General features: G+C 47.6%; 1 protein-coding gene across 1 annotated transcript; it reads right to left on the reverse strand.

The window, feature by feature from the left end:
* Positions 1-2,424: 2,424 nt before the first annotated feature.
* On the reverse strand, positions 2,425-5,110 carry SOX11 (SRY-box transcription factor 11). The gene has a single exon (XM_066314851.1). The coding sequence runs from the start codon at positions 5,067-5,069 to the stop codon at positions 3,858-3,860; it is 1,212 nt and encodes a 403-aa protein (XP_066170948.1). The 5' UTR covers positions 5,070-5,110; the 3' UTR covers positions 2,425-3,857.
* Between the last annotated feature and the right edge of the window lie 5,041 nt (positions 5,111-10,151).

A 10,151-nucleotide genomic window follows, 5' to 3' on the forward strand; every position in this document is an offset into this window, starting at 1 on the left:
TAATTTTTCTCCCTCCTATCACTGAGTTCTATTACATATAGAGTAGTATTGTACAGAGACAAATGCAAGGAATGTGGGGAAAAAGGCCACAGGAGATACCAGGCCTGCAACAGGACTGCTCTAGCATGTCAACAAAGATTCTTATGTACACGAGAAAAAGGAAAGAGAAACAGAAGGTATGCATATTATTAATGACGAAATAAAAAAAGAGTAGCTTAGCAGATGCTATTTTTCATGAGTAGAAGATTGTTTTTTTACCCTCACTGAGATCAGTAGGAGCTTAGGCATTCAACAGCATCCAAACTTCAGCCCTAACTATGCAGTAAAACAGAACACTACCTATTTTTTCCTTGAACAATATGCAATAATAAACTCTAAGATAAAACTAAGTCAAGTGTTTGGCCAAAAAAAATTGTTTCCCTGCACCATATACCGTCACTCAAAATATTCCTCTGATATAGTACAGCATAATTCCCATTTAGAAGAAAGAAAAGATATACTTCTGATTGGGTATTATAATCTTTGACTAAAGTAGACCTGTTGCTCTTTTAAAATATGCCTGACTGCTCTTTAATTGGATCATTTAAATCAGCTATCCTTGAGTAATATTTAAAATGGTAATTTTAAAAACAGCTTCCAAAAATATATGCAAGTTAAAACTTTTTAGGCTGAGACACAGCCCTTATTACAATGCAAACTAAATGCAGCCTGTATTTGACCATAATCATTCATAACTCATTGAACATCTGTAAAGCACAAATGTTTAATGACACTGCCTATTATCACTTTAATAAACAAGGATGCATATCAGAAGAAAGGGACGGATAGAACAAGTCACCCTATCCTCATGATAGCTTGAAGAATTACTAAGAGAATTTTGGCTCAGTTTTAAGACTTAGAACCTGATCAACTTACTCCATCACCCTAGCCCAAAACAGGATTTTTGATAGCAGGATAGTGAATGGCTAGGCTAGAGCACTTCAGTGTATCTATTTTCTTTCAGTCTTTTGCCTTAGAAGAGATAAATGTCATTTGTTTTCAATCTGATTTCTAAGTTATTACATGGAGAACACACTAATCATTTGAGACCAAAAACTGAAAATTCAAGAAACTCTGTTTTATTGAGGACTATCCATTGCCAAGGATATCTTGTATATTGTAATTAAGTTTGTTTTAAAACACAGTTTCTCATAAAGAATTATCACAATGCAAGACATAAATTTGAGTTCCCAGATATGCTATATCTCTTTTCTGATAGCAAAGATTTAGGCCAAACAACTTTTATTTAGAATCATGAGTGTTTTATTATTATTATTATTATTATTAGAAAGAGATCAGATTATATTAATCATTTTACTACCAGTTTAACTAACCTAAAGTAAGATATCTCACCACTTAAATGCCTAAGAGTTGTCTTTGATTAAACATAACATGCATGCAGGTTTTAATGTTATGTTTTATTATGCCTTACAAATGTGTATGCAGGATTTTCATTTCAGCAAGTCTGAAAGCCTGTAGCAGTGGTTGCCACCAAAATACCAGCACAGTGAATTGTCCCTGTAAACAGCTGGATTATTAATTAGCGGAGAAAAAAAAAAAAAAAAAAGAAAAAGTAGTAATAATTTACCAATGCCTATCAGATAAAAAAGTAAACTTCTTGAGAAACAAACTTCCACCTCGCGAGTCTGTTTATTGCCATCAGCAGCTATTTCAGAGCACGTAACTGAAATCCGATGGCTTCTAAAGTCCAAAAAAAAAAAGAAATAAAAGTTAAAAAAAAAAAAAAAAAAAAAAGGAAGAAAAGAAGCACACTGACAAAGTCTGCTCAGCTACAGCCGAAGCTCGTACCCCCTTCCCCTGCCCTGCCTGCCCGGAGCGGCGGGCGGCTCACCGGAGAGGCCGGGGCCACCCCGGCGGGCCGAGCGCTGCCCGGGGCGCCGGAGATGCAGCACCGCTACCCTCAGCATCTCCACCTCCATCTCCAGGCTATTCATCACTCACGGGAGCGGGGGAGGAAAAAGCCCAGCGGGCAGAAGACCGGGAGCACGCAGGGGGGCGAGGCGCCTTCCCGGGAGCGGGCCCCGGGCCCCGCCGCGCCCCCGCCCGGAGCCCCCCGCCCGGAGCGCGGCTGCGGGCCGCCCCCGGGAGCCGGGCTCTCTCCCCGCCCGCGGCCGGGGGAAGGCGGCAGAGCCCAAACTCCCGGGGCGGGCCGCAGCAAGCAAACCCCGGCCCGCGGAGCAAAGCCGGTGGGAAAAAAGCACGAGGGGAGAGGGGGAAAAAAAAAAGGAAAAGAAGCAGTCCTGACTCTCCTCTCCCCCTAGCTCTGATCATGCACAACAGCCTACAGCTACCGCTCCTCCGCGGCGAGGGGTGACAACACGGCATCTCCAGCGTTACTGCTACAGACACTAATTGCGATACGAGTTTCTATCAGTTCCAGCTGATTTATTAAAATTGTAAAGATACAGACTTCCAGCATTAAAAAAAAAAAAAAAAAAAAAACAGGCTATGATGTTGACAGTGCACAAGTCTGCTTTTGCCATCATTTGCTACAAAATATGCAGATGGTCTGTACTTTAGATTATATTGCACAACATGAGAAACTTTTTAAACTATGTGCCTTTTTTCTTTCTTTCTTTTTTTCTTTTTTTTTTTTTTTTTGCTAAAATCGAGAATCCAGTTTCATACCTTCCATCTGGGGCCCCATCCACATATCACAGCGTATGAGATACATAAAATCCTACTATAGTACAGTACATATACAATCTTTTAAACTAAGATAACAGCTCTGAGGTCTATATCACCATTTTCAATAAATCTTTACCTACAAATATTGAACAAATCTGAACTATAGCTGTACAAAAAAAGTGTTTGTTTCTTTTTTTTAAACCACAAGGCCTTTAGATGCAAGGATTATTTTTTAAAATTTTAATCCTTTTAAAACCAGGACGTAACGTACCAACAAACTTGCATGCTAAAAACAGAGAAAAACAAAGAAAATAAAAGGGAAGAAGTGCCTGAAAAGTCTTACTGAAAAAACACAGCAAGAATGTTCCCTTTTCACTGTACAAAAATACGCCTGAAAATATATTAATTTTTAAAAAAGACTGAGGTCTGTTATGTATCAAAAATGTTTCAATACCTTTTTGTACTGAGGTCTAGGCTGTCTGGTATTCAATCAAGGAGGTATAAGGGAACAAGTTACAAAAAAAAAAAAAGTTGGCAAGTAGAAATCACATTTGTAAAACCATAAACAATTTGATCTGAAAAGTAAACTCTGATCTTAAGTCAGTTCAGTTATTTGTAAGCGTTTGTACAGTCTGCATTTTTTCAAGCTCCCTGCAGCTTTGTTAAGAATCGGATGCATAGAAGACATCAGTTTTCTCCCTCTAAAAAAAGTTGCAATGGTCCCTTTCAGAAAAAAAAAAGAAAATAAATCATAACAGTTCATTAAGATCTCTCACGGGAAAAAAAAAAGAAAAAATCCACAAACCCCCTTGAGTAACAGTTGTGCTGCCAAAAGACTTCTTTGCAGACCATCTTCCAGACTTCAATCAGAGACCGACAAGCTTCAAACAGCGCCTTCTGTATCATTTTTCCCCCAGTCCCATTTGCCTTTGCTGTTGTTGTTGTGATCACCAAACGTAATAAAAATTAAAAAAAACACAAAAATAAAATAATTAAAAAAAATAAAATCACAACTCCCGGGCTCGGAACTAACTTCGAGATTATTTTTTTTTTTTTAAAGAAAACAAGACTTATTTTTTTAATCATTATCATCATCATCATCATTATCGCCGGCGTCGCGCCGCTGCAGCTCCGCCGCTCTCGCCGCCCGCCCTGGCCGCCGCCCCCGCTCAGTACGTGAACACCAGGTCGGAGAAGTTCGCTTCCAGCCAGTCGCCCGCGATCATCTCGCTCAGCTCCGGGGTACAGTAGTCAGGGAATTCGAAGTGGGAGCCGAGGCTGCCCTCGCTGAAGGAGTCCAGGTCCTTGTCCACCAGCGACAGGGAGAGGTTGCCGCCGGCGGCGCCCGCCCCCAGCTCGGCGGCGGCGTGGCCGTGCTGGGAGAAGTTGAGGCTGAGGTCGAAGAGTAGGTCGTCCGCCTCGTCGCTGCCGGCCGACGAGGTGGAGATGGACCGGGAGGAAGCCGGGGAGAGGCCGGGCGGCTGCTGCGGCGGCGGCGGGCCCTGCTTGGTGATGTTCTTGAAGCTGTAGTAGAGTCTGCTGCCGCCGCCCGCCGCCGCGGCGCCGCCCCGCACCTCCTCGTACAGGCTGGCCCCTTCGGTGGACTCCGCCGAGGAGCTCAAGGTGGGGCTGGCCGGTACTTTGGCCACGTTGTACCGCCGCAGCTGCTGCGGCCCCGGCTCCTCGTCCTCGTCCTCCTCCTCCGCCTCCTGCTTGATCCGCAGCTGCAGCTCGTCCTCGTCCTCCTCCTCATCCTCCTCCTCGTCCATGAAGACGCACTTGACCGTCTTGCTGCTCACTTTCAGGGTGCCGAAGACGTACTCATCTCCCGCGTAGTCCCCGTGGTGGGCGGTTTTGGCTCCCGGCTTGGGGGGCGAGGAGCCGGAGGAGGCTTTCAGCTTGCTGCACTTCTTGCTGGAGCTCTTGGCGCTCTTGCTGCCGCCGCTGCTGGCGGGCGCGTTTTTCTCGGGACTTTGGCTGGCGTTGGGCTTGGCCGACGGGTCCATTTTGGGCTTTTTCCTGGGACGGTACTTGTAGTCGGGATAATCAGCCATGTGCTTGAGCCGCAGCCTCTCCGCCTCCCGGATGAAAGGGATCTTCTCGCTGTCCTTCAGCATTTTCCACCGCTTGCCCAAGCGCTTGGAGATCTCCGCGTTGTGCATGTCCGGGGACTGCTCCATGATTTTTCTCCGCTCGATCTTGGACCACACCATGAACGCGTTCATCGGTCTCTTTATGTGCCCCGACGCCGTTTTGCACCAGTCCGGGTCGCTCTCGTCCAAAGCGACGGGGCTGCAAGCCATGAACTCGCCCTCTTCGGTGTCCATCGCTTCCCGGGGCAGGTTGCTCTCCGCCTCCGTACTCTCCGCCTGCTGCACCATGGTGGGCTCTCGCCGAGGCGCCGCTCCCCTCCGAGCCAACAAAGCCGCTCCACCGCCGCCCCCTCCCACCGCCGCACCTTGCCCCTGCTGCGAGCCGCGCCGAGCTCCTCCGTGCGCCGCGCGGCGATGCGGAGCCCGCGGGGCCGGCGGGCCGCGGCAGTGCCGCCCGCACCGCAGCGCCGGCGGTGGGGCCGGGCCGGGCGCGGCTGGGCTGGTGCGCTGGGCGCGCGCTGTGCCCGTCCCCGGCCTCGCGCCGCCGCCCGCCCTGCGCGCGCTGCCCGTTCTGCGAAACTCCCGGCTCCGCGCCCCGCGCGGTATCGGCGCCTCATATGGGGTGACATCACTGCCGCCGCCGGCCAATGGCGCCGCTCGGCGCCGCCCGCCGCCACGCCCACCCCGCCGCGCGCTGACACACCCCCTGGCGGGGGGCGGCCGCGGGCGGGGGCGCTGCCGGTGATCCGCGGCTCTCGGCGGACCCGGCCCGGCCCGGGGGTCGGCACTGCCGCCGTGGGGGGCTTCGCCCGCCGGCCCCGCTGCCGGGCGCGTAGCGGTGCGGTGCGGTGCGGTGCGGGGCGGCGAGGGGCGGGGCGGCGGTGCCTCCCCCGTGTCTCGCTTTCTCCCGAGGCCGCGGAGCCCTGCGTGGCCCGGGGCGGGCGGCAGGGGGCGCTGGCGCTCCGCGGCCGCCGCAGCGGCGCGGCCTCGGCCCCGTGGCGGCACCGCCGGGACCGGACCCGCCCCGCCGCGGGGTGCGGGCGGATCTCCGCGGGCACGGCGGCCTCCGCGCACGGCCTCCCGCTCCTCCGCGCCGGGGCTGCGCCGCTGGACCCCCGGAGGAGCGCTCCGGGCGCCGCGGTTCCCTGTCCTTGCTGGGCTTGTTTCGGTGTCTGGTCGGTAGAGAACGGGGCTGGGAGAGTGCGGGGTAGAGCCTCGTGCCCTCCCGGTTCCCTGCGGATGCGGACGGTGCCTCGGCCTGCCGGTGCCCGGGGCGAAGGAGGTCCCCTTGTCCCCGGGGAGGCCCGGGCTGTCCGCAGGAGCGACGTGAGAATCGTCGCACCCACCTGGAGGCACTTCCCGCGTGGTGTAGGCAGGGGATAGAGGCGCCTTCCCCAAAGCACGGCGTGAAAATACATAGAAAGCATCAAACAGTGCTGATTTCCTGTCTGTTTGTTTGGTTGGTTGGTTTTGTGTTTGTTTTCTCGGAAGCATGAAGTTATTCAGGACGTTGTAGCGGATCCACCTATCTGGATAATCCCATGTTTGATTTTCTTGAGGAATGTCTGAAGTCCAAACGTAACAGTGTGCTATGCACCTGTGGTCATTTTAATTGCAAAATGTATTCACATCCTGTTTTATGAGTTTCTTTGTGCTTTTCCAGCTACCGTTTGCAGTTATTAGAAAAAGAAAAGTTTAATAAGCTTTATGATGCTTGCTGGCTGTGTACAGACATAATGGCACTGAGAGGAATGAGCACAGCCTCCGCTCTGCCAGAGCACATCCTATGAACTGGTGATAATGGGGCAGTAGTAGGTCCCCTGGTACATCATCCTCTAATTATCCCAGTGGTTCATTTTCCTCAGACTACAGCAAAATTACTGTGTTTGGATGATGTGACTCTGATATCATAGGGCTACAGAGTGGCTAGTGCTGTTACAGGAACCAAAAAAAAAAAAACAAACAAACAAACAAACAAACAAAAAAAAAACCACCGCGAAAACGTCACAGACCTCTTTTAGCTGTATGGATAGGTTAGGGCTACCTGGTCTCAGCTGCGTTTGTCAGGAGTCAGGTGGAGCTTGAAGGATACATTTGAGGGAGATACGTGGTGTTATGTCACTTGCCCAACGCCAGCTGGGTGTACAGAGTAGAGGCAAGGAAAAGGACACAGCTGAAGGAGGTTCAGTTATTTCATTGTAAAGACGGATTTTGAATAATAGTGTTCTGCGTCTCCATGACTGCCCCCAGCCATGATTTCTGCTCTGAGGCTTGTTGCCACCTCTCTCTCCCCCTCTGACTGCACTTCGTGGTATAGTCAAGGTCCACAATAATGTCTATCTTTTAAGACGCAGGAGATAAAATGGAAAAATTGACTGGCAGGTTTCTCAACCTGTCATAAAATGTTAGAATTCAGAGGAAACCACATGAGAAGAGGGTGCAGTAGCTCTGGAGGGAGTGCCCGAGTTCCTGTCGCAGCTGTGGTCAGCTGTGGGATCTCCGGGGAGGGCTGCTGGCAGGACAGGGCATTCCTTCCGAGAGGACTCCGAGTTTGGCACTTACTGCTCCATCCGGGTGAGGATTCACTCAGACTGGGCCAACTGTAGAGCCTTCTGTGTCACCCGGATTTTGTAAAGATTGATAGTATGTTTCTTGTAATGTTGATGTGGACAGGAGTCTCAGGAGTGCGTGAGTGCCTGACTGCCTCGGGGGATGGCAGCTTTGATGCTGCTGGGACCTTTACTAGGATGACAGCAGAATGCCAATGTCTCACCTAACCCTATTTCTTAGTGTTCTTCTGTAAGTACCAGTATTCAGATACCTAGTGAGATATTCTGCAGTTTTTACATGCATTTTGAATCCAGATAGAAATAATGGTGTAATTTTGCAAAATGAAAAGTGTCAAAATGTTTTAATTTGTAGTTGGCATTTATGGGAAATTTCATTATGTCATACAGTTGCATAAAATTCAAGCTTATGAAATGAAAATTTAATATTTTCTGTGAAGTGAATCAAATCAATGAATTTTCACCAAGTACTGCTATTCTTTTCAAATCGTTTTACAGAGGCCATAAACTACTTTTGAAAATTTTCACTCAATTGCAATGGACACCAAATAATCAATATTGATAAGACTGGAACTCCATACACCAGGGTGACAGACTCTGACATTGTACACATTAAGATCAGGAGAGATCATTTTTATTAAAGCTTGTTGTAATTTGAATCCACTATCATTACACCGGACTTCTGGGGTATTTCTACTCCTTCATGTGTGTCCCTGCGAGGATGTGTGTTAATACTATGGGCATCACCTAATTTTCATAAAATCCCATTTTTCTATTTTTGTGTTATATCTCGTTTTCTGAGTGTCTTGGCAGCATTTCAATTTTTCCTCACAAGTGATCTTTTAAATATAAACAGCACTACTGTTTTCTCATGCTTGTTCATGTTATGTTTTGGTTGGTTTTTGTTGTGTTCTAAGGGTAGTGCTAGGAAGATAATGAAGCTGAAAACAGACTGACAAATAATAGCCACACTATAAAACAAAAAATCTCGAGCATTTTAGAAATCTTATTAAAACATGTACATGAATAAGTAGATTTATTGTTAAAATTAAATAATTTTATGTTCTAAAAGCAGTTTGATAATTGTATGTGTGCATGTATATTCCTATTAGAGTGCAGCAGTTAGAGCTAACAGCCCACTACTCGTTCTTTTGAAATTCAAATGAATAATCATCTTGCCATTATCTAGGTCAATAGGAGGCTGGGCTACCCCAGAAAGTGGGAAAAAAGAAGGTACAACAGGATTCACTAAAGAGCTTAATCTTTTCTCCTTGGATGGAGTCTGTTTTTAAAGGTTTTGCATCTACACTGGGTTTCCCAGTACTCTAGTTTGAGGGTGTGTTATTCTGAGTGACCTGCAGCTTGAGAATGCAGCGGGAGCATTCTGCTGTGTCCCGGGCAAGGAGCTGGTGAGGTGCCTGCAGTGGCCTGAAGCCAGCAGGGAATGCTTCATGCGGGAATATGGGCCCTTTGCATGTGGCCCATTGTGCCTGCATCTACCCCAGCAAGTGCTTAGAAAGGGGAAGTGAAGCATGTTTTTAAGAGACTGATCTTATGCAGTCCTTACAAGATTTTGACTACCAAACAGGAATTAAATATGAGCAAAAAAAAGGTTGGTTGTTCAAGAAATAGAGCTTTAGAAAAGTGGAGGAAATTCCCTCTTCTTACAGTGCCCGTTCTCTGTGTTAAATTTGAGTAAACTGAAAGCCAAGATTTTTACTGTGCTAACTCTGATGATAAATAGTACTATGAGTACAGTGTTCTTTTGGCTATTTATTTCTTGCTTGTTCTGAATTGTGCTGCAGATTTTTGCCTGGAGAGCCCAAAATGACTTTGCCTGGGGAACGTGTGGGAAAGCTGGAGTTACGCACCTTCTGCGAGGTGTGGGAAGTGGTTTCAGTCACAAGCTGTGGATTCAGAATGGAAGAAGAAAGAATTACAGTGTTAAGAGGGTTTTGTCTTAATAGAAAACATATGATGAATTCTGAATAGAGGGGTCACACCCAAGGTTAGTTCACAGACACATTTCCTAGAGATCTTCCCTGGAATAAACATGAATTCCTTGCTCTTGCATTCATGTGGAAGAAATAAGCTGTGGTCTAATTTCGTGTTAGCTAACAGAGGGTAAAATAGTGAAAAGGGGCACAGGGTGTGCTTTTTAAGATTTGGTAAGTCTTCCCTGCCTTAGCATTTTTATCTGCTAATTCACATGAAAAAGCCAACTTCCTTTTCATTGCTGGGAAAATGGCATGCTCTCTTCTCAGCATGATATTCATGCTCTTGGATTGTGTAAGGCTGGTTTACACAAAGTCTACCTTTTGAAAATGAAAGCGCCCAGAGCTGACACAACCAAACTTCACATGAAGAGGTAAAGTGGACTCATTTAACTGAAAAAGAGTAATCATTTGAGAGATAAACTAGTTAAATCATAATCTAGAAAAAAAAAATTATATCCAGTTGAACCTAAGTGCAGACAAAGGTATCCAGATGTATTTCGCCTTGATTTTGTTTGCAAAAACCTTTTATTTCATCAAAGTATGTGCATCAGATACCACTCTGGTGAGAACAGTCTGAGGGTGGTTTTCTGGTGTCTCAGCACGAAGTGTGGCATCTTCCCAGGCAGTGTGTCCCTCCCTTTGCTGCTGGAGGGGTCCAGCTGGAGCCCAGAGAAGCTGTTAGTGGGAGCAGGAGCAGCTCCTCCTAACTCACCTCCTGCTAGACTTAAATGTTCCACTTACTCATTATCCAGTGCCCAGCTCTGCTCCTGGCCACAGAGCAGAGCTGACAGAAGGGCTGATTTTGA

This window comes from Sylvia atricapilla, chromosome 3 (assembly GCF_009819655.1).
Source record: "Sylvia atricapilla isolate bSylAtr1 chromosome 3, bSylAtr1.pri, whole genome shotgun sequence".
In the NCBI taxonomy this organism is placed as follows: Eukaryota; Metazoa; Chordata; class Aves; order Passeriformes; family Sylviidae; genus Sylvia; species Sylvia atricapilla.